Source organism: Pterocles gutturalis, unplaced genomic scaffold, assembly GCF_000699245.1.
Source record: "Pterocles gutturalis isolate BGI_N339 unplaced genomic scaffold, ASM69924v1 scaffold13037, whole genome shotgun sequence".
In the NCBI taxonomy this organism is placed as follows: domain Eukaryota; kingdom Metazoa; phylum Chordata; class Aves; order Pterocliformes; family Pteroclidae; genus Pterocles; species Pterocles gutturalis.
Genome location: NW_010115522.1, coordinates 1 through 25,203, shown reverse-complemented (window position 1 = coordinate 25,203; position 25,203 = coordinate 1). Strand labels below are relative to the sequence as shown.

Sequence of the window (25,203 nt, the reverse complement as noted above, 5' to 3'; positions counted from 1 at the left end):
AGGAATGCAGTGGGAGCAGGCATCCTGGCTGGAGCTATTGCACAGGTGGGATCAGTGAGTCCCATCCTGGCACTTGGGATGAGGCTGACCTGGGCAGAGGAGTTAATAGTCCTCCCTGTCAGCTGCACAGAACAATCCTTCCCACCATGAGTTCTGCACTGCCTCTGCTATGTCCCCTCCTTGACATATCCTTTTGCTATCATACCAGCAAAAGAATGTGATCTGATTGTGGTTAGTCAGGCCGCGGGTTGTAATGAGGTATAAATACTGCTGTTGACTGGGTTAGTCCTCCAGCAAGCTACCTAGCTTAGAATAAAATTCTTTACGCTCAACTTCCAGCTTCCCCATCCTAGCTAATTTGTGCTATGCCCCTCATGTATTTAATGAAGAATCACAATTTGTTTGTTCATTGAATTAATCAATTCATGTGACGATAGTAGTCACAATGGGAAAATTTGCATATTCCCAAAGACACTTTCCTGGGTTTGGTCTCCGTTCAATGTTCCTTACCCTGTTTAGTTCTCACTCAGAAACCAGCCCCAAAAGAGGAAACCTACAGTTTCCAAGCAGATGCCCTTCGTAAAAACAAAGTGTATGAAACAGAGCTTACAAAAAGGAAATGAGAAAAAAAAAATTTAATCTGGAAATAGGCAAATTAGTGGTTGTTACTGTTGAAAACCAGACTAGTCCCATAATAAAAGGCAAGTGCTGGTGGTGACAGTGGTTAAAATAAACTTCTCCACGAACTACTGGCTGCTGCAACAGCATACGTCAGAGTCTCTATATCTGAGTGGCTGTTCTGTCAGAAACACTTCAGCACCTAATGAGACCAAACATGAACACAAACACAATTGCTGCTGTTTTTATTGCCATTATTCACTAATAACTGAGTAGTCACACCGGCTACATTAGCAGTATGGAAAGGAGTTCCCTTGATATGCTGTTAGTCTTTAAAGCAATGCAAAGAGAAGCTGTCATGGAAGGTAGAGGGAAGTGGTTGGGGAACCAGAGCCAAGAGAAAAGAAGGTGGTAGAAAATCATGGTAATACTTTGTTAGCTGATTAAATTCTTGCCTAATTGTAGACATGTGGCTTGTCAAGCTACAGGGGCATCTAGAGTGCTTTTTGGCCATTTGTATATTTAGTGGATTGTAAGCAAAAGAAAGGTGTTTAGCAAAAGGAGATTAGGGAGATGAGCTGGCTCCTGGTTAGAGGAAGAATGTACCAGAGAGACAAGAAGGACATGAAAGGAGGTGTGGAGTTATTCCATGAGGTGTGGTATTAAGTGCTGAAAGAAGAATAAAGAGCAAAGGTAGTTTTTCCCATTATTGTGTTTACCAAGACTCTATCTATATCCCTGAGGCTAGACTGATGAATCTATGGCAATTCAGGAAAAATGGCTGACCCAAATTATCATCATGAAATTGCTGAGGTGGTGCAGACAGTAATGAAAGGAGTGCCATATACTGGTCAAAGCCATGCTTTGCAACACCATCTCCAAAGAACAAATAATGAAAAAGGCCTGCTTTTTTGCCAGTTTTTAGTGACTATATCTCCTTGTTCCAAGCATTCTAAGGCTATGCAAAATGACATGAACATTTATAAGAAATAAAATGTTTTCTTGACTCTCTTTTGTCTTAGCTCTGACAAATTCCACTAGTAATATATAGATCTGTGCACAGATCTTCTGCAAGAGAATAATGAGTTTTTTGACAGTAAAATTAATGATTATATTATTTTTTCATATTAAAAAACTAGTGGTATGACAAGGAGAGGTGCATCTAGACTATGATGTGGCAAGGAAGCATGGATCCCAAACACTGGGACCTTGTTAAATGGCAGGTTCTGGTTCATTGTTTCCTCTACTGAGGTAGCATAACTATGGGAAAAATTTGCCTTTGGCAGCTGGCACTGTCAGACACATCTATGCCTTGAGGACTCTCTGTTCACAGTTGGCCTTCTGATTGCTTCTCATTTAGAAAAACAAACAAACAAACAAACCATCTTTTAAAATTCTCCCTTTTATTTTCATTGTACTAATGAGTGCCTTGAAAACTGAAGTAAGTTCATATGACGATTATCGATTGTGAAAAAAGAGGTCAGAGAAAAAACAACCTATGAGAATTTGCATATCATCAAGTAATTTTTTTTTTTTTGCATTCATAAAGTGAACTTTGTTCTCACTCAAAAAGGAAACTGAACTATGGTTTTGTCTTTAAATTACGTCATTAAAAGAGAGATAAGAACCAAACCCAAACCCTGGAGCAGAGGGATAGCTCAGATAGAGATCTAGATCCTAACTTTTCTACCCAAGCTTCTCTTTACTTAAAACATATATGCAAGATTTTGAAGCATCCATATGGACATGTTAAAACAACCACCACATATCTCTTACAAAAGTTGCTTTGTAGTACATCATGAAAATCAGATCTCTAGTAATAAAATATTCCAATCAAGCTTTATTTGATTTTCTTTATCATGATCCTATCTGTAATGTAGGTAAATGTTAAATGTTTATTTTCTATTCATCTTCTTTTTTTCTGGTCTTTTAGTTTACCTTCATGTATACATTTAATATAAAAGGTTCAAAGAAAACAAAAAGAATAAACCCAACTCTTCCTTTCCAAAAGCCCACAACAGTAAATGATCAAGGTCTCAGTGTAGTCTCTGAAAGCTCACCAAGAGTCAGTTTTGCACATGCAAAGGTGGGTTTATGCATATGAACCACAGCTATATACACCAAAAATACAGAGGCATAGGAATGCAGTTCAGAGAGGTGTAGAAGGGAAGAAGATTGGCCTCAAAACCCCAAACCAGAATCCTGAATACAAAGAGTTGTGCAGATTATTTAGAAAATTTTCTTATAAAAATGATTCCTTGAACTTCACACTCACAATGTGATTCAGTAAACACATTTTGTTACTGTGGCCCAAGGGTACATATACTGGACTAGAAATGAAATGTATCAAACACTCCATATGTTATACAACAAATATTGAGTGTGATCATAGTTCTTCTTCATGTGAACTTTCTTCAAAGCTTTCAAAGAGTTTGGAAACAAATTTTTATGGTGTATGTTTGCAGTGATATTAGTGGTGAGTCTTGAGATTATCATCAGTCAGGCCAACCTGCTCAGGCTGTCATCTAAATGGTACCTTGCAGGTCATAGCAAAGTGGTCCAAAGTTGAGCTTTTTGTTGTGAAGTGGATCCCTGCTGGGAATCAGCCTGCAGATGAGCTGTTTCATTTGAGGCTTCTCTCTGCTTTTCAGGCACTAAAACAAAGGGATGGAAAGAAGGAAGTATGTGATGGCTACATGTGGATCTACACAGCCAGAAGAGATCCTAACACACTGCAGAAATGGTCATATCTGAATGTGAGCTGTGGCAGGGATGCAATCTTACCTGGGAGTTTGGCACAGACACCAAGGATGAACCTGAGACCTTTGCAAAATAGACAGATAAAGATCATAGGGCAATTTTAGGGTCAGCCATAACTGTATGTGTAGGCCCGCTGGCTCAGAAGAAGACCCTGGAGCCCTGGTAGTAGCACATATTAAATGAGAGGAAAAAAAACTCCAGAAGACCAAAAGCTCAAACAGGCCCTCAGCATTCATATATGCAGTTTGTGCCTGCAGTTACCACCACTGGATATGTAAAATAGGTGGTTGGAATGCAAAACAGATAATTGATCATATACATTACAAGTACAGTGCATTTATGTTTCTGAAGTAACCATACGTGTAAAGCGGGTCCACCTGCTTTGTTTTATATGATGTCCTTTGTTTCTGGTGTCTTGAAAAATTGGCCTGCTTGGTTGTCTTTTGGTTTTTCAAGAAAAATATAAAAATCCAGATTCTGTTCCTCTGCAGCTGCAGTTATTACCCGGTATCATTTATTTTAGATCGTTGTTTAAGTGCTTGATTGTAATCCAAGGTGCAGTAATGATCTAAAATATTTAACATACTCTGTAGATACTTGTTCCGTAAACTCCAAGCCCTGAAAAGCAGGGATTGTGTCTTCACTGTGTACATAACATACTTCAAAGAAAATGGGCCGAGGTGAAATCTACATTTGAAGTTCAGCCATGATGGTAAAAGGGGAAAAATGGGGAAGGATCCCATAGGTAAATATGCCAAAAAAGATCCACCCTTTTCGACACGCCAGGAGGAGCTGCACTGAGCTTGTCTCAGCTAGAAGTCACTCTTTGCATAGCTTACGGGTGGAGTCATAGTTTAATAGTTTCAGACAGTTTTGCCTTAGACATCTTTTTTTGTGTTTTGCATAGACTACCTAGCTTTACAAACCAGAATGCCCAATTCCCCTATGGGCTCCACACTTCCTCATATTTGTAATTAATGAGACCCTTAGTTCAGTTCAATTTTGTAACATAAGCAAATGCACAAATCAGTGTCAGAACAATCACTCTAGTTGTAGTACTTTAGAATTCACTCGTTTTCTCTGAACTGCTCATTCGCCGTTCATACGGTGTTAAGCATTTTTCTGTAATTTAATACGACCTGTTCTTGAAAGATTGTGATTCAAAGAAAGGAGAAACTTATTATCTGGATGTTAAGACTCATTGGGTTGAATGTGGAAACAGGGATCAGAGTAATTCATTCTCAGAGCACACCTGTAGTTCAATAAAATAATTTGCATAGAGTGCACTATACAGTGTTCAAGGTTCAAGGATTTGTAAATATGTTTTTCTGCAATGCTGGATTTGCTCCATGGGCAGGCCATGGCTCCTTGCTCTTTCCATTACCGCCATTTACTCAGAGTGGTCAGGCAGTCAAGGAAGACAAGAAAAACAGAGCAAATTGCCTCCTGCCAAGTTGCTGGGTTGTGGCTCAGTCAAAGCTCCTGACTCCAGTGAGAGCTTTCACTACGAGAGGCCTTAAGGGTTTGAATACCACCTGATATATTGAATGTAGGTGAAAGGTGTCTCTTTTTTTTTTTTTTTTTTTTTTTTTTTAATGCATTCACCCCTTCTCACAGGACTCTCTAGTATGTTGCTAACACCAGTGCACAAATCTATGACTGCAGTGTTCCTAGTAGTGTTATAAGATTATACTCCAGAGATGGCTCCTCTTCAGTGGAAAAGGATGGAAATGTGTGTACAGATACCTACAATGCACACACACAGGGGCGTATGTGTGCATATGTGTATATAAATATATGTGTGTATATACACATATGATATTTCATGTGTGCCTTCATTTATAATGTACCATGTCTTAGAACAGAGGCAGATCCCAAGATCTTTACATTGTTTTCCAAAATCTCAGCTCAGCTAGAATCCCTTTTCAATGTGGCTTCCTGAGGAAATTAGGTTTTTGTGGTTATTCTGTCTGTGTGTTGGCTTTTGCATTTAGCCTGTAACAATCTTTGAATCCCATCGCTAATTTTAATTAAATTTGATATGGGGTAGAAGTCTCAAAGATATTATTCTTACAGGATTAATGAAAAGTGGCTGCCAAGTACATGAGGAAAAACTATTAATACTCCATCTCAAAGAAAGAGTGAAGCTTGAGCTCACTCCTTTGAGACAACGAGATATTATGAATGCCCCAACCGTGGGAAAAACTTCAATCAGTGCTCACATCTTACTAGACACTAGAGAATCCAACCACAAGATACACATTTATAGGAAACCAGGCTTCATTAGTTCTACCGTTCACTTTGATATGTGGCATATGATTAAAAGAAAAGTTAACATATTATGTGTCCTTCCCCTTCAGGCTTCACACCCTTTAACCAGGTTTGTCAAGGGAGATTTGAGGATTTGGCCCTAAAGTAATGAAGAGCTTGCCCCTTCCAATGTCCTGACTCAAAATCTTTCCAAGTATGGGATGAGACACTGCTATAAGCATAAACCTGTCATGAACTTGTATCAAAGAAAGACACTTACAGGATGAAATGGAGAAAAGAACAGTTTAATTTTCATAGGGAAGATATTCTTGAGTGTGATGCTGTACACTTCTAAGCAAAGGCGTGGAAGTTACCTTAATGGGACTTTATACTCACCCTGAATGAAGTGCTAGAATGATTTCCAAATAAGGAACACCTTTGCATTAGGATAAAGGAGTTGACTTGACAATTTTCAAGTCAACAAAAAACTAGAAAACTAGTACCTTGAAGAATATGCAGAACTTTGTGAAAGTCTGAGTTAAAGCTAAATCCAGCCCTGTTCCTGTGATTAATGTCATATTGCAATCTCTTCCACTCATGAACAACTGTTCCCACAGGTGATATTGGAAATTAATTAAGTTATTCTGGTTGAGATAACTTATCTAGTGTTCAAAAATGGGATGTACTGATTGATCAATTTATAAAGCAAGTTCCATGCACATTATCAGAAAATACTATTAATGTTATTGAGGAATACTGTGGAGAGCAATTGTCTGCTAGATTGTGATGGGGAAAAAAGATTTTAAAGGAAAATAGCTGAAATCTGAACCTAGGGAAAAGGCTGTCAGAGTGCTTCTTCTCAGATCCCTAACATGCATTGATTTTTGGTTACTGCTGGGGTGGAGAAACTGTGCAATACACATAATTTGGTTTATTTAACTACCCATAGCTTCAGTTGCTGAATCAAAGTGTCATAGGATCTTTTGGTTTGGAAATTCACCTGATTTGTTATGAAGAAGTAAAAATGAGAGTTTACCTGAACTGAATTTTCAGGGCAAAATTCCACAGGAGCTTGAACAAAAAAATAATTTCAGTTGATACACATTTCCCCAGATGCATTTTTATTTGCACAAGTATCAGGCATGAAAATTATGTAGAATTCCAGAAGCAGAGTACCGGAGATTCTGAGATGGCTTCTGAAAATGTGACTTCATACCAATAAGCTGAAATTCAATATTAAGTGCATGCTGTAATTTTTTAAAAAGAAGTTAATTTACCAAGCTAAGTTCCTAAGACTGTTTTGATAATCCTCAAGTTTTATAGTTTTCCAGAATAGCTAGTAGTCTACCTCACCTCTAACTGATACTGTAATAAGGTCTTTATAATTAAAACTTCATTCATTCATACCTAGCTTTCTTAAATTTTTAAATGCCAAGTTAAATAAATAACTTGATATATCTGCCTGTACAATCTCAGAAGTGTATGTATTGACTATGAGACAGGCATTGTTGTTTAAAAGTTCTTACATATCAAGTATATGATATAAATTATACGCTGAGCATCGTTATAATTATTATAATAAATTTAAATGCTTCCTTAAATTTTTTTCCCTCACAATACTAAGCGACTTGGCTTTAACATGGGACTGAAAAAGGTCTTCTCTTCTAACTAGCAAAAAATTTACTGACTGGTATGACAGTCATCTTTTATTTGGACAAGGTGAGACAATCGGTATCTGTCTTAATCGTTAATATTTTATACCCACACATACCTGCTATGAGAAATTAAATTATCTTTACTGATGGTCACTGAGTCACAGATTAGCTAGAATTAAGAGTGTAAAGCAACTGTTAAAACATCCAAGATTTGATTTTGCCATTCTGTATAGCTACAAAAAACCGCATTGAACTAGGTTACACTGTAAAGCACTATTCACTGTGATAAACTTCCTAAAAGTAATTCTCAGCAACTCTCTCTCCCCTTCTCCTTCTCTAAATATATGCATACATATATATATATGGTGGGGAGGGAAGAGAGAGAGACTTGTAACTTTTAAAAGCTATATAATTTAGTTTAAATGACAGAGGAAAATACCAACACAGGTCATTTGCAGGCTATTCTTTAAAACCAAGGCTGTCAGTGTTTCTATTGACAAAAAGGTTTGCATGTATGAGCTTGCAGGAGGTCAGTCTGTGCTCTCAATGGAAGTTTTCTCATTGGCCTCAGTGGGTAAACAGCCAAGACCAGTGACTTCAACTTTCACAAGTTCATTTTCTATTTCATCCTCTTTTTAATTCCAAGGTGAAGTCTAGCTGCATGCACTTGTCATCCTGATGTCTAATCTTTCATTTTTACAGACTTTGTGGCTTTCAATTTAGAATATTTTTGAACAATGATTTGGTTTTCTTCTGTATATTTATATAAGAATAATGATCTGAAGCCTTTATAATATTCAACAAATTACTTTCCCAAACTCTTGAAGAATGTCTACAGTTAAAATGTATATTTTTACACTTTGCAACTTCAAACTACTGTAAAATAATGTAAAATATCAAGGATACCTGCAAGTGAGGAATTTTGTATACCTTCACTGGCATGATTAAGCATGCAATGAATATGTGATAAATATAGGTAGAGTTTTTTTTCTTAAAACTATAAATAAAATAAAAGACAGTTTTACTCATGCTGCTAATGCTAAGATAAGTAGAAATGAAAGTTTGTTTCACTTAAAAGAGGGAATGCTATCTTGGGGGTGGTGTCACTCCAAAATGCTGTTTCTGTTACAACAATGGCTGTCTCATTTACAAGATCTTTGAGATCAGATTTTTGGTGGTTTGAAATATATGATCTGTGACATTTGTGACTGAGAAGTATTATGAACACTGCTGACACAGAACAGATAAGAAACTGGGTCAGCTGACAACGTATTCCTTGTAACCTTACCTCCCAGCAGCATTAACAAGTGGTCCTTCTGTGGGAGGGAGTTTCTGAACATGGGTTGTTGTCAATTGTATAGTTTCGTTTGCAACTATTGAAAAGTCTTTTCTCTGTCCACAAAAAAAAAAAAAAAAAAGAGAAGAAAAAAAGAAAAGCATGTTTATATCACATTTCTCTTTAAAAATAATAGTAATAAAAAGAAGTAAAGCTATTTAGCATTTCATTTCTCAAAGACTGTCAGTTTTCCTGCATTGCTCTGTCAGGAGCCTTGTCTTTTCATTCGGCTTCATTTCTGATTACAGATTGTTCATTTATGGATGGGCAGCTGTAGAAACTTGCTTCTTGCATATGCAAATCAATCATGGTAATGTTTATCATAAGGAGATTTTGTGGCAGTGGAAAAGGGGTTGTGGCAACATGTTCTTGATTTCAATTGTATCTTCTACAAATGGAATTGGCTTCCTCAGTTCAACTTCAGTGAATTTTTTTCTTTTTTTTTTTTTTTTTTTTTACCTCTTGGGCTAGACACCACTCTCTAAGCAAGCTCTTCGATTCACTTGCTTACAGATCATGATTTTGGAAGGAGCTGGCAGAATGAGTATCAATTCCAGCAGCAATTTACTTCACCAGCAGCCTTCCTGGACAGACGGATACTCCACATGCAATGGTAGGTGGAATTTAATGGATCTAAGCCATGTTTTTTGGGAGGAGATGGGGGTAAGGGGCTACTACACCTTTGAGCATGCACAAGTATTATTTTTCAGTAGTACTAATTTACTGGAGTTTCACTTCTAGTAAGAAAAAATTCCATTTGTTACTTTATTTGTAAAAAGCTGAACTAAGTAACACGAAGTTTCTGAAAGTCAGCAGTTTATGGTTCATTTCCTTACTGATTCTTTTTCTATGAATGAATTTGGTGGTGTTGAAAGTGCCAAAAGTTCCCTCTCCTCAGTCTAGAATTCTTTCTCTCTTTACTTTTACCCCTCACACCTTCTCTGAACTAACATTACTCTTAAATGCTAATCACCCCTCCAGCTTTCCAGAATAGTCTTTTTGCTCTTTTACTGTATTTGCTTTTTCAGCTCAAATTACTAGATAGCTAATTAGAGCACTAGATAGCTTGTGATCTGAGAACTTTTATTTTTCTTACTGTTTTGTGATCATGTGGCTATATATATGCAAGTGTGTTCACATATATATTCTCTCTCAATAAAAAAATATAGACATGCATCTATATATATAGTGTTTGATATAATTTTTAAATTATTTTCATCACTCAGTTGAAGGGTAAACCTTAAAGTCTAAGCAGACAAATACATACTGCAGTTGCCCTTCTAATCCAAATAATGTGGCAACAAAACTTACACTGAAAATTCCCATAAATGAAACTCGTGTTCTTTTTTTATGTGTAATTTCTAAATACAGGGGAATACATAAGCACGCACTTAATAAATGTGCCGAACTGTTTGTAACAGATTCATGGGGAAAAAAGTCCTGGCTGAGTTTCACCTTGCACAGGATTTCATGAGTGGAAACAGTGGGATCTATTTTCATGTTTCCAGTGTGAAATTCCCCAGGATTCAGTTATGTTTTGAGGGACAGGAAGCTGAAAGCTCAGACCAGCCTCTACAATCATTCACCACTTCACTTCCTTTTACCTAGCTGCTCTTTCCTCTCACTAAAGGCTCTCCATTTACATTAGGAGTCCAGTGGCCTCTAAAATTGTGATGGGAATACATATCAACCTCCTTTTCAGGGCATACTTGATGGCTCCATCAAACCTTTATTCTCTGATACACCACACTCTTAATAATTTCCTCACTCATTCCCCAAATCCCTCAAGAGGAGGATGAGACACAGTCATGCAAACTCCGTAAGTTACTGACACAGACCTTGTTGGCCAATACTGACAAAGAAACCTAAGTAACTGTGGGGCTTTTTTGTGTTTACCTGGAAACTAGCATTGTGCACTGTATCTCAGCTGAAGAGACCTGAAGTCTAGTGGGACCTGAGGGGAGGTGATTTCCTAAAATGTGCCAACTCTGTTACTTGTGCCCCTCTAGCAATATCCACTGTTATCAGTACTTCTCACAGCTGTGCGGTTAATCTTTTTCTTCAGGAGACTGAGAATGGAGTGGTGCCACATTGTGCAGTGAGGCTATTTTAGAGCTAGGCCATGGCAGTCTTTCCACCTCCTGTAGTTCAGCCACCCCTGCAATCTCTCATTGCCTCATCCTTAAACACTTCATGCGCTTGCGAGCATTTTATCATGCCACCATCTCTGGTTGGCATACTCCATTTGCCTCCTTTCCCAAGGAATAAATTGCACTGAATTCCTTTTGCCAGCCCTTTGGTGAAGGCAGACCAAAGCAGTCCTACCTTTGCTCTTATCTTATATGGTTATCCTATCCTCACATACAATTTCTTTCATTTGCACATGTAAATTATTGTCGTGCAATGACATACAACTGAGAGCAGTTTAAAAGATTGCCAAGAAAAGATTCAGACATCCTAACAAGAAAATTAGCCAGCTTTCGTAACCAAAAATGAGTTTTACAGCTGCATTCAGATATTGCTTTACCTGATTACAGAACTAAGGTGTATTCATCAGAACACGAGCTCTATCATGAATCTGTGGGCCATACTGATAGGCTTTTACTGTGGAGCATTATGAGAGTGCCTTGGCTTTTACTGCTCTTTGATTGAATCCTGCAATTTATAGACGGTGCTTATTAAGTCCTTATTCAAAATAACTTTCTACGTCACATTATGAGAATTTTGCAAGGCTTTTCCATCATTTTCTGATGCACTAAAATTATTTTCCTGCACAGGGATCAACATACCTTTTCAACAGTACGTCTGTGAGGTATCTTCCCTCAAAGAATTTTGGTGTATTTAACCCACATTAATAAATTAATTCCTACATACTCAATCTGCCAAGAGAGACCAAAAAATAACAATGCCTTCTCCAGCAGTAGCTACTGAGATAATGTTAAGGACTGAGAAGAGAATCTAGATCTGTGGACTTCCAGGGCATGCAAATTAGCTATAGACCTTTACTGTCATCAACATAATCCCATGGTGCTAACAAAGACAGTAAATACCTATTTTCTTTTCCAGTGTCCAGTAGCTTCTATGGAACCCAGTGGCATGAAATACACCCACAGTACTGGACTAAGTTTCAAGTCTGGGAGTGGCTACAGCATCTCCTTGATACCAACCAACTGGATGCCAACTGCATACCCTTCCAGGAGTTTGATATCAATGGGGAACATCTGTGCAGTATGAGCCTACAGGAATTCACTCAGGCAGCTGGGACAGCAGGGCAACTGCTTTACAGCAACCTTCAGCACCTAAAATGGAATGGTAAATAGATATTAGGCAGAGATGCACATACAGTGGTCTGAATTCTGGGATCTTCAGAAGTTGCTTATGTTTTACAGAGATCTACCTGGCAGGTCTAATTTGCTATGTTTGCTATGCTGCTTATACCTCATGCACAGTATTGTTAAATTGCTTAGATATGACATAAGACAGAAGTGTGAAGGACCAGCAAAAAGGGTATGTTTCCTGCTCCAAAATTAGCCCTCTGGCTCAGCTGTAGCTGTATGTCCTATCTGCCATATGCTTTCTTTCAGGCCAGTGTGGAAGTGACATATACCAATCTCATAATGTCATTGTGAAGACAGAGCAAGCAGGTGAGTAACAGTTGGATAACTTGTCTTTCGATGATGACAAAAAGGAGAAACTGCCCATTCCAAGAGAGAGATATCAAAATGGCACAAAATAAAATTGAAAGTGCCTCATGCAGAATAAAAGAAGTAACACAAATATCAGCCAATGTTTACTTTTTGAAGTTTCAGATAGTACCACCATATAATAGTTTGTATGTGGCTCCTTTTCCTGGGAGACCTCTGCACTGTCAGCAGTCCATAGTGATGTTCAGAGTTGGACCAGTTTGCAGTACTCAGTGAGCACAGCTTTGTAGAGGACTTCATTCTATGAGTCATTCAGCAGATTTCAAAACAACTGTTTTCACAGTATTCTCTGTTTAAAAAAAAAAAAGAGAGAGAAAAAATATTTTGTTGTGAAGTGCTGTTAATGTTTGAAACATGAGGAAATTTCCAAACAAAACAACTTTGAGAGAAAAAAATGTTACCTTTCAATTTCTTCACGTTTGAATGAAATTGAAATTCAGGTAGTATTTTAGTTTGACCAAATCTGCTTTTTTTCATGTGCCAGTCTTTTTTTTTTTTTTTTCTTTTTTTTTTCCCTCATGTGTTCCCAGATAGATCCCTTTCCTCCCAGGACTTTGTTTCACTAAGAAAAGAACGCAGCTCAGTTCAATCCTCCTCTTCAGGCATGATTATTTTCCCGGTTCCTTTGCCAGAGCACCTCTGTCCATATCTAAACACTCTCTATCCCACTAGTCCCAGCCTCTTTGTGTGTGGCTGTGTTCATGAGCCACGTTTAATATCTCCTGGCAGAACCAATACAGATTCGTAGCATGCGATGTCTCCAACAAATACTGCTAGCCTGTTTATTCAGCTAACCCAACCTCTCCAGACAGGGACACTATTCACCTTCTCCTTGTAGTGGGCAAGCATTGCAATCTGCAGTCCACTCCTTGCCTGCGCCCACGTAGTGCACGTGATGTGCATGCAGCAGCCTCAATGCTTGCCATATAGGAAACTACAGGAATCCTTTAAGTCCTGATTTATGAGATCTTGGTATAACATTAGTTTCTCCTCCCACTAGAGGTACACAGTGCAGGGAAAAGTACCTCAGCTGCACATCCTGGAAAGGTCAAAGCCCAGGACTAAATGATGGTTCTCCTAGCTGTGCTGAATCAGGAGTGGCGTGGTGGGGCTCTGGCAATGCTGATCACAGTCAAAGGGAGTGGGTTTAGTTTCTGCATGGGGAGGAGCAGGCAGTGCAGATTGGGGCTGCTGGGGAAGAGACTCCTTGTGAGCCAGCAGGGAAGGGGCTGGTGGTTTAGAGGAGAAGCCTGCCTCATCCTGGTAGACCATCGCACACGAGTACTGAAAAAAGGCCAAAACGGGAAGACAAGCTGTCGCCCGTGTTCTGGCTAGGTAAGGCCTGTTTTCAGAGGCAACATGAGTCAGATCAAGTGTCCAAGCAGCAAAGGGTGTGTGCTATTGTAGGAATACAAGCTCTGGGTGCCCAAACATGCAGCTATTACTTAGCATGCCTGCTAAATTCCTATGTCATAAGTGGTAACTCAGTCAAACATGATGATTTAGCTGTAACTCATTTTTGGGTTTTTAAAATTCCATTTATATAAAGATTGAAAAAAAATAATTAAAACTTAGATTTGAACCTTACATCTCATCCTTTCTGGCCTGGATTCAAAAGAAAAAAGAGATTTTTAAGGCTTCTGACCTCAAAAATGCACTCTGAAAAGAGTAATTTCCTGATCAATGTAGAGTTCATAAAGACAATACTTCTGTTCTGCTTATATTGATCCATGTGACCAGAAGGTCACTAAAAATTATTCCTCTTTAATCATGAAGGTAATTTATAGGTTAAGGATGGGTACTTGGCGTGCCTGGAATAAAATGGCACTTCATCTAAGATTAGGCTTCAATGTTTCTCACTGTGTGCTTACACATGAAGCTCTTTTTCAGAGGGGACTTTTGATTTCTGACATTATAGAAATAAATACTCTTTATAAGCATCCTCCTATTTTACTAGATATTGAGAACACTTTCATCTCTATGGCACCAAAGCACTGTTGTAAACACCAGGGGCTGAAAAATCAGGACTGAATTGGGTAGAATTAGAGTTGATCTGGCACAGAAAACCTCCTTGAAGGGCAGGAATAAATTGTATATTAGTCAGAAAAAGGAAGACCCTACTACATTGGATCTAAATGTCAGTGCTTTGTGTAAGCACATTTATCTGAGTATGCAAAACCCAACCCATAATTTGAGTGAAAGGAAATAAGTTTGTGCATAGCCCCTTCACTACTTGGTTCCCTTCACAACTCTTTTTTTGCACATTTCTTATTCCCTCAGTGCTCAATATTCACCTCTGTGCTAAAAAAATGTTCTTTCAGAGATCTGATTTTCTTTTTGGTCCTGTACTTTAAGATCCGTCCTTAATGGTGTCCTGGAAAGAAGAGAATTACCTGTATGACAGTGGCTATGGTAGCACAGTAGGTAACTAACATCACAATACTTCATGCATTTCTGAATATGGTTTTAGTGTTGTCTGAGGCTATTACTTTAAATATCTTCTTTTTTAATTCCCAGAGCTATTGGACAGTAAAACATTCTGTCGTGCTCAGATTTCCATGATGACACCTAATCACCCGCCTCCTGGTAAGGAACCTGTAATTATATTGTTGATTGTTTGTGAGTTGTCCCAGAACTACCAAGGTATAATAGTCTCTGTGGTCTTCTGTTGTAGGATTGAATCTGAGCCTCCAGTAATTTTAAACCAAGCAATACTGATTCTGACAGCTCTTTAGCTATGGTTATTACAATAGCTTGCTTTAAAGAAATGCTTCTCTCTTCTCTCTGTCAAGACAAAGAAGATCAAATGATTTGCAATCTCCACATATCTTTTAAGTGACTGAGTCAAAGGGGAAGATGTTAGTGTCAGAGAGACGAGACATTCCAGCTCTACCACGCATTTCTGTGGTGCGGCTGGGTACGGGCAAATGAGTGCCATGTTCCTCCCCAGAAGCGGCTGTGCCTACCTAGTGAGCCAGTGGTTCATGCTGAGTAGGTTGCTACGTTTGGGGCCAGGTTTGGGGTTGGCCCGGGAGAGCCACAGGGCAGGCATGAAGGCCCCTGCCCAGCGCACCAGCAGAAGGGCTTCCTGCTGGAGCCCGCCTGAGCTGACATGAAGAATCACCCCTCCGCAGTGTCCCCATGCGGTGGAGATACAATCTGCCTGCTAGGGCAGGAGAAAGACCAAACCCCTTTGCTGTAGTGCTCGGTGAAAGCGAAGTCCAGGCACATGTGCCAGGACACTCTGTGGGCTGGATCCTGGAGGCAGGCACCAGCGGCGGAGGTAAGAGAGCGGGGCAGTGTGAAAACAGGAGAGCAGAAATGGCAGGGGAGCAGGAAAGCGGGGAAGGAAAGGCAAGTTCTTCTTAGGAGGCTGTAGAGCAAATGAACCTGAGGGAGTGGAAGTCATGGGAGGATGAGAAAGGAAAGCACACTGCTGTGGATGCAGCCTCGCAGGAGCTTGCACTGGGGGCAACCCTGTGCCTCTGCACATGGGTGGCAGTCACAGCCCCTGTGCCTGTCCTTTTGCTGCATCCCCCAGCCTCCCAGCACAGATGGACTTGCCAAGTGACATACAGTTTAGACTAATGCATTCAGCAATAAATTAAAAAAAAATTAGAGAAAAACTGATCAGAAAAGAAGAAAACCACCAAACCTTAAAAAACGCCAAACAATCTGTTTGCTTTCTTTGCCACCTCCACACACTCTCACAAGATGGCTACCAGGATTTCAGAGCTCTCTGACAAGACTGGGGACCTGTCAAGATCCTGGCACTGTGTGTTTACCCGTTGACTGCTCAAGCCTAAGAGCCAGGGTGACATGCCAAGGGCACAGCCTCCTGTAAAAACTAAATTTGTATATCCCATAAAAAAAATGGCTCATTCCTGAATCATATGCAAATACTGTGCAACCTTTTGTCAAAAGTTTTGCAAGACAGCTTTGTTGAAAATTCATCATAACTCTTCTAACCTGTCAGGCCCCAGCCTCCTAACACGGCATGTTTGAAGCCGGTCTCCACATAGGAGCGCAGGCAGAGTGGGAGGCTATTTACACAGCTGAAATACAGACTAAATCACCAGGTAGGCAGCAGGCAACTGAACTTCCAAGAATAAATCTCCAGCTAAGTGGAGCATAACAAGCATTTGCAAGCGAATTGTGGGATTTTAAAATGAGAAAGATCTACATATGAGGGCAAATAAAGGACTAGGTCCTGCTGTCCTTGCCTGGAGTTCCCACAGGCTTTAAACAACATCAGGAGTATCATAATCTGAGGAAAGGCAGTGAAATAAGCCTCATTTTACTTTTTCCCCCCAAGCTGAGTGAGGTTCAGGCTAGTTCCTGCTTTTTGAGAGTGGGAAGGCAAAATGACTCAGAGCGTGTTTGCTGCTTGGGGGTCGAGGACAATAACTATGTCAGGCTCAGAATAGTGGAGGTTAGGCTTATCCTCACTGACATGTTCAGTTTATGTTTCCAGTTATGTATGAATAAAGCAAGTGTGTGAATAGTTTTGCATCTACCTTTTCACATGCAGTTATTGCAGTTGCTTGTGCAAATCCAACAAGTTTCTATGCAAATTATTATTTCCTGTGAGTCATTTTCCCATGCAAATGCCCAGTTTCCATGAAAAGTATGATAATTGTTCATTCATAGCAGCTGGGAAAACGTGCGTGGGACCTTAAACTTTGCTTCACGGAATTCAGACGTAAAGTATGTGTAAAAGAAAACACAGAAGGAGCTCCCTCTCAGTACTATCCCACAGATTTTGTTAGACTTAGAATGATCAGGTGAAAGATATTAATTAATGACAAGAGCAGAGCCAGTATGTGGTGGTTTGAGAGCTGGAGGGTTGAATCTGCAGACTGCGAGGTAGGTTACAGTTATGAACAGGCGGAACTTTTCTTTTTCTTCATTTCTGAAGAAATGCTTGTGCCAGAAACCTTGTTCCTCCTCTGGCTGTCTGCAGGTGATAAAGTACCATCAATGAGAAATGGCTTGTTTCTATGGCTCTGAGCCATGGAACAATATATGCATATCCAGTTGCCAAAAACTCCTACCAACGCAGCCCCGTTTCCCCACCCTTCCCCCTCCCAAACAACAACACTTTGCCAGTTCATTATGTTTTAATCAGGTAGGTGTTCTGTGCATTGGTACCAGCACATACATTTCACATTAGATCATCTCTTCAGAAACAAATAAGCCCCCAAAGATACATGCTTCTGCAAAGACTAAGACATAATGGGACAATTCAGGATTCCTTTTAAAGACGTGATCGTCTTATTTTTCTCTCTCTCACGCATAACATGAGGTGAGGTATTTGTTAATCAAATTTAAGTTTCAAAAGCCAAATGTTTACCTCTGTATTCATTCTTTATTCATCAATGGTCTCTTTGTGAAGTGTGCTGATTAACATATAGTACAGAAAACAAAACTCTCCCCCTTCCTCCTCACTTAGATTACATTCTTAAAAGTGATTATCTTTAAAAGAGATATTAATTCTTTTTTGTGGTTTTATTTCTTTCAACCTGCTAGTCAATGGAAAGCCTTTAATCAAATTTACAAATAGCCTTCATTTTCCTTCTCTACAGATTCTTCAGATGTGAAAAAAGTGCAAGATCATACCCCAAAGTCCCACACTAAGAAGCACAGTAAGTCGACATCCATGTTTATAATGGTTGGCTGATTGAATGGAGAGAAACACATTAAAAGCAGATCCCTTTCAGGAGGGAAAAGGAAGCATTTTGATAGCAAAAGTCATCATTGTGATTGAATCCTCTAAGGATCTGACTGTTTCTAGTACTGTTTGCTTATGTTATTTTTGACTCGGTATTGTTATACTTTTCAAATTGTTTTTATCAGTGAGGGCTTATGAGTAAGCAACCAGAAACCAGTTGCCTCTGCCCCATGTTGAGCTGGGTTGGTGGACTGGAGTGAAGGAATGATGAAGGAGACCCAGGATTAAATCAGGAAGATCTGTGTGTCGGCATGGCCATGCTGGTGCCCATGCCTGCTGGGTGCGGCATGCACCAGAGACCCTGCTCAGCGTCTCCTCACATGACTTCTCACACGTGGTGTCATGAGCAAGCATCTGCCCCTCAGTCCTGTCACCTCCTTCTCCTCTGATATGACAGTCTTTCCACTCTGCTTTTTCTGCTATTTTTGATTCAACCTGACTCTGAAGATAGGTTACCATAATTGTGACTTCTGGACACAGTTCCACTAAAGTACTTTACTGAGATTTTTATGCTGAAAATATCTTGTATATGTCTTTTGCAACCCGTGTCATTCCCTGTTTATAATAGAAAACCTTAATATTTGTCCTTCACTGCATTTTGTAGTGTTTTATGTCATCCTGTTTCAGTATGGTCTCCAGATTATCTGTCTCTTCCTGATTCCTCTTCTTACCCTGCACTGCGACCTTGCCCAACCAGAACTCCTTGTCTGCGCACAAATATTTTGTTTCTGTTTTTGTGCATATATCAGGGTTGCTAATGAAAGTATTAGACAGAACTGGTCTGAAGACAGACCTTCTGAAGAACTGAGGTCACTTGGTTTGTTCAGTTTAGAGAAGAGAAGGCTGAGGGGACCTCATCACAATCTACAACTTCCTTGAGGAGAGCAGCAGATGGAGGAGGTGCTGATCTCCCCTCTCTGGTGACCAGCGATAGGACATGAGGAAATAGAATAAAGCTGCATCAGGGGAATTCAGATTGGACATTAGGAAAAGGTTCTTCACTGACAGAGTGGTCAGTCACTGGAACAGGCTTCCCAGGGAAGTAGTCAGAGCACCAAGCCTGTCAGAGTTCAAGAAGTGTCTGGACAAAGCTCTCAGTCATAAGGTTTAATTTAGGTAGTCCTGCAAGGGGCAGGGAGTGGGACTCCTTATCAGTGCTTTGCAACTTGAGATATTCTATGATTGTAAGAACTCAGTCACAGCCTCAGCATATAGAAAAAGGTCACCTTGCAATGCTGGGCTGATCCCTGACATTTCTAGTTTCTTCAGTACTGCTCTGTATCATGATCTAATGAGTACATTACTGATATCCAGACAGACTATGCCCACCACACTTTGTTGGTTCTAGAAAACAATTATAATAACAAAGAAAAATATTGAATTAGTTGACCAAAATCTACTCATGTTGCATTTTATACCATTTTCTATTCACCTGCACATCTTTGTCTAGCTTGTTTCCTTCTTAATTTGGTCTAAACCCTTCATACTTTTGAAATCAGACCAAAGGACTGCTATCTTTCCAGCCCAACTTGTCACCATGTTCATTATTCTTTATTCGTAAACTACTACATCTAACTTGTTGGATTTACTTAATCTTTTTTTTTTTTTTCTCCTTTTTTGACCTGGGCTTTCTGGTGCCATCTCTACAGTAACTGTGGGATGGATTTGTGCTTAAACTGGGACATCTACCTGTTGAAGTTAGAGATCTGGTTTTGCCTTTTCTCATATCACAGCCAAACTTTTTTATACCCTTTTCACACACAGTTTTGGATAGCCAGTTTTGTTGATATCCCTCTATCCACACTACACCTTCTTACTTCTTTAAGTCTGCCTAAGCACTGGGACCAAATACTTATTGATGTGGTACAGCATTTCACCTCCTTTGCCTTCTGTCTGTTTTTTAAATGCTTGGAGATTCAGTGCCTGCTTCAAAATTATCTTGGCTGTTTCACATACCACATGATAACATCAGGTTACATGCTATGCTGTAGAAGAATATCAGGAAAAATGGGCAAATGAGATGAGGGGAAGACTTAAGGATATTATCTTCAGGGCAGAAACAGTGCCAAAGGCAGAAGCAAGCAGTGGGTGGTTTGGACTCTGCTTCCCCTGGTTGCTGGGGCTCCTACCTGCCTGCCATGGGGGCTCAGACTGCCAAAAGCTGACACCTCCAGCCTCAGTGTAAAAGCTGTTAGTGTTTTTTGCCTGCGTATCTCTGAGGTGGGGGTCCTGCGCTCCAGAAACTATGACCTGTCCCTACTGAGTGGTCACCATCTGTAAATGACACATTGTAAGAACATGACACAAAGATGGCAACCATAGCCCAGAGACCTCTTTATGCACTCCTTCCTCCTGCTCTCTTTCCTCTTTCAGACCCTCGAGGAACTCATCTTTGGGAATTTATTCGAGATATTCTTCTCAATCCTGAGAAAAACCCAGGATTAATCAAGTGGGAAGACCGATCAGAAGGTGTCTTCAGATTTTTAAAATCCGAAGCTGTGGCTCAGCTCTGGGGAAAGAAGAAAAACAACAGCAGTATGACTTACGAGAAACTCAGCCGGGCTATGAGGTGAGCTGAGACGTTGCTGTAGAAGACTGGGGGATGTAAAGAGGCCACCTGAATGGAGAATCTGATTGACTTTTTAAAATGAATTGTCAGCAACACCAGTTGCTTTCTTTGACAGCTGAGTCTCTCCCCCTAATTTTGAGATTGTAACATTATGTTCTTCTTTGTCTTTTCTTTCTGCTCTTATTTCTGTGTGCTATAATATATATAATATGTAAAACATATGTATGTTTTATATATATAACATACGTTCTGTTGCTGTCCACCCGAACAACCAATGCAGGAAACAAACATGGTTGCAGCAAGCTGAAAGTTCACGTGCTACTGAACTGGGAAGGCTTAAATGGCCCAGTAGTGGCCAGAGACCTTGTTATTTCCAGCAATGTTCAGAAACTAGACATACCCCCCACGCATTATCTTAAAATAGGTTTACAAATTCTATGTGAGGACTTTCTTTGCTCTTTGCTTTAACATTCTGAGCATTTTTACATTATCTATAAACGTTCAAAATGTATTTTTAAATGGAAGCTGAGATTCTTTCCTGGTCTGACTTCAGATCCTGGCTTATCGTGAAAAAAACCCATGATATTTCATAAGAGTGGGTGGTAAATATGGTAATATGCTATGACCTGAGATATGATGAAACTCAAATTCAGAGGATAATTATATAAAGAAAAAGAAGATATCATTTTTTTCTTCTCTGTCTTTAGGTTATAATAATCTTAGGTATTATATATATCTCAATAGAAAATAAAGACTTTTCAGTTAGCTGAGGGATTGCCTAGATGGCAGTGGTCTTTTAGGACCATAGGTGAATTTAATCTTAGATATTTCTCTATGTTTTTATTTTAACAGATACTATTATAAAAGAGAAATCCTTGAGCGTGTGGATGGTCGGAGATTAGTATACAAATTTGGAAAGAATGCCCGTGGCTGGAGAGAAAACGAGAATTAAATCTGGCAAGAAATAACATTTTAAACACCTGGATGTAAATATTCAAAGACAATTTCCTTATATTTATGTACCAAACTGGGGTGAAAAACCAATTCTACTTCTGTCGGGAAGAAGGAACATTATCATTATTGGTGTTAAAATTATTTTATTTGAAGTATGTCCTGTATGGGGAAAAAATGTACACAGTTTTCTGTGATATAAGATAACATTATAGAATTATGATTATTTTTCCCTTCTTGTGAAGTTTTTCTCTTTTTTTTTTTAATCATACAGGCATAATGTGATTTATAACAATGCTGTGAGTCATGCAAAGAAAAGGAAGGAGTGAAATACTAGGGCATTTAGGGAGTATGATAACCCACTTTGGAAGGCAACTATAAGTGGAGGAAACAGTAAAGCATCTCTGAGCCAAGTAGTCTTCTTCCACAGTCAGCTGGTTTTTAGCTTTCATTGGCCAATATCACTTGTTCCTTCCCTCCTCTGATTTCTGAGTGCAACACTTTGCTGGCTTCCATTTGCTTTTGTTGAGTCTGACAGCGGGCTCCTCTTCAGTTAGCTTATCCCAGACACAGACACCAGTGGCTCTGTAAGGTGGCTGTCAGCTTTATTTGGAGAAACCATACTGCCTCCACCACTGGGACCTTTTGTAGACAGAAGTTTAGGACCTGACCATACCTGGTGCTGAGTATCTTCCCTAATCTCCAAAGGCCATTTAGCTCATCCCACAAAAAGGGCTGTTTGTTTTTAACTTACATCTTTGAGGTGAAGCAGGAGGAGAGTCAATCTCAGGGACTAAAAACTATTGAAAGAAGATGATTGTTTTCTGACTGGGCAAACTTAATAAAGAGCACTAGTTTCCCCACAGAAACATTAATATTCTTCCCACCCTCTTACATTCCTAATTCAAGCAGTCAAATGTGTGCCATATGAAGCAGTGAGGAGGTGGACAAGCAGAACATATATTAATCCCATGGCACGAGGGAGCAGACTCCCTAGTTCCACTGAAGTTGAATGCTCCTCCTGGCAGGTCAAGTCTCACTTGGACAGATACTTTCAAAAAACCTTTGAGAAATGCAAAGCGCCTTTGCACGTAAAAATATCCGTTCCCTTTGCTTTTCTGAAGTCTAACTCTATATTGTATTTGTATTTGTCAATTCTGCTTGGGATTCTTAGTTGGAGAAAATCCCACCAACATAAAGACATTGAGATTTTGGGGACATTCAGATCTGGGTCAGTATTTTGGAATCATCTCTAGCAGTGGTATGTGGAGACTGAACACTCACTGTCAGCTTTTTCTTTCTCCAAGTCACAAATGCTTCCTGCTGGCACCAGGCACACACAGAACATGGGGAAATAAAAACGAGAGGAAGCAGTGAGTGCTTCACTAGGTCACTGAGTACGTGAGATGTGGGAGTTGAGAAACAGGATTTTCTTGGTGGTGTTAACAGAGGTGAAATCAAGATCAATTTCAACTCACTTTTTCAGGGATGGGGAATTTGGAAAACAACAACAGGGGCAGACAAGTCCAGGACCAAAAAATTAAAAAAAAAGTAAATTAAGAATGTTAAATCCATCCAATATACATCAGGCATCCCGTGGATTTGAATCCATATTAGCTTGAAATGCAGCAAGGTGCAGCTGGAGGTTGTAGGGTATTCCATTTTTTGTTTGTCTTAAAAGGAAACATAGATGAAACAAAGAGACAACAGAAGTATCAATATAAAGGGTACCAAATGCGCTTAGCAACAATTTGTAGGCAAACATGAGAGCTTAACTTGTTATCTGCACGTGTAGGGCATGTCAAACAATAACACCACCTTCTATACTATGTATGCCAGAGCTCCCACCATCAATTACCTTATATTTTTACTTTTCATAACCTGGGTGGAGAGAGGTTCATCTTATTTACAAATCAAATAATATGCCTCTGTACTTCAAAGCATTTTTTTTTCTCTCAGTCTCTTTCTCTTTTTTCTTTTTGTTTTTCAACTGGCTGTGCTAGTCTTGCTTGCTTTTGTGCAACTCAATAATTTCCTTTTCTTTTCAGCTTGATTAGCTACATTCCACTTCTTTTACCATCATTTTGTAGTTCAAATGACAAGAAGCAGGCCGCCAGATGAGGAGAGCACCTTCACTTTGCTCCAAAGACCATTCCTTCCCTGCATCCCACAGCTATTTGCAGCCCTTTTCTCCATGCTCTTCATCCTCCTCCCAACCCCCCGCCACAATACATACCTTGGGTGAAAATCTGAAATCAGTGGTACTGTCACAAATATGCAATACTGTTGTACCTTATCTCAGGTTAACATATATCTTACAACAACTGATTGTAATACCTTCATAAAGCTGCTTTCTATCAAATCTCTCACCAGATTTATTTGGAGAGAAAATGAACTTGTAATATACACGTGTCACCACTTGGTTACTGAGCAGCAGCTAAACCTGCTTTTAAAGGTTTTGAAAGATAAAGCTTTATTTAGAAGCATACTGTATAAATCTAGAGAGTGATTTACGCAGGAGTTCAGTATAAATGCCAGTCCTCCACTGTCACATCTTTCAGCATGTGGAAATTGTGCAAGTTTCTATTCCAACTCTGCAGAACTTTTCAGACTAGGTACTTGTTATTCAGCACTACAACAGCACAAAGTTGGAATAGAAGCCAGACAACATTTACACTGTTTTACAAATATATTAACCTTTGCCTAAGACAAACACAAAGGACTGTTTAAAACTACAGTTCTCGCCAAGGACAGATGCAATCAATGAAAGGGAGTCTTTTTGCCCGACCTAAGCAAATGGAGAAAATGAAGAGATTAATGTTTATGTAAATTACTATTTAAACAAAAAACATTTCTGATTGCTCTTCTATATCAGAGGCTGAGCAATCATATTTTTAGATGTATCCTTTAAGTTAGCAGCTGCTGAACTGGTAGCACCATGTGTATAAATTTTTATCATATCATAATTTTTCATATGTATAAAGCTCTAGATAGAAAAGTATGTTATATTTATATAGTTACATGAAAATCACAGTGTAAAAGATCTTGACATGAGCACTCTCAAACTGTATTTTCTGCACAAAATTAGAGCAACGTACTCTAAAAACATCCTGAGAAACTGTATGTAGGCTAGTGAACTACACAGACATTAAAATGTTTAGTTACATTTTCATCTTTCTTTCTGCAGCACATTGCATAATTCCTGCTTGCTTCTCACAGCATCACCTTCAACGTATACATGTGGAAACAAATCCACATTAGATATTTCACTATTGCCAGTGTAAATCCCAGCTCGGAGACTGTGTATCATAAAATGGTTCTAAAGACCGTTTCTATTTTTGTGGATATGATATAAATTCAAATAAAGCACTCATTAAAGAAAATTTCTGATGTATGTTTATCTTCACCATTTTATGTCTTGAGATTGGAAATGACTAATATAAATTCCTTCAAAATTTGAGAATATTTCAGTAATGGCAAAAGGACTGAGGTAACTACCACAAAATCTGTGGGAGGCTGTGGCAGTGCAGGGATGCAGTGCATGGACCCGCAATGAGCCAACGTGTAGCCTCTGACTTTGCCTTGCTGGGTATCCTGAGCTGGTTTTTCACAGAATGTTAGAGATTGGA

The 25,203-nt window shown here is 39.3% G+C and overlaps 1 protein-coding gene across 2 annotated transcripts in view; it reads left to right on the top strand.

Annotated features, from left to right (window-relative positions):
- EHF (ets homologous factor) overlaps window positions 1-21,806 on the top strand; it is a 31,029-nt gene extending 9,223 nt beyond the window's left edge. The window contains exons 2-9 of one of the 2 annotated variants that reach the window (XM_010075222.1): window positions 9,133-9,232; window positions 11,686-11,931; window positions 12,204-12,263; window positions 14,679-14,747; window positions 14,841-14,909; window positions 17,909-17,968; window positions 20,428-20,623; window positions 21,476-21,806. In XM_010075222.1, the coding sequence (XP_010073524.1) occupies window positions 9,136-9,232; window positions 11,686-11,931; window positions 12,204-12,263; window positions 14,679-14,747; window positions 14,841-14,909; window positions 17,909-17,968; window positions 20,428-20,623; window positions 21,476-21,575 (897 nt within the window). In that variant the 5' untranslated portion in view covers window positions 9,133-9,135 and the 3' untranslated portion in view covers window positions 21,576-21,806. Of the gene's footprint in view, window positions 1-9,132; window positions 9,233-11,685; window positions 11,932-12,203; window positions 12,264-14,678; window positions 14,748-14,840; window positions 14,910-16,330; window positions 16,334-17,908; window positions 17,969-20,427; window positions 20,624-21,475 lie in introns of those variants that run through there. The other variant, XM_010075223.1, reaches the window with a different exon arrangement.
- Window positions 21,807-25,203: the final 3,397 nt, after the last annotated feature.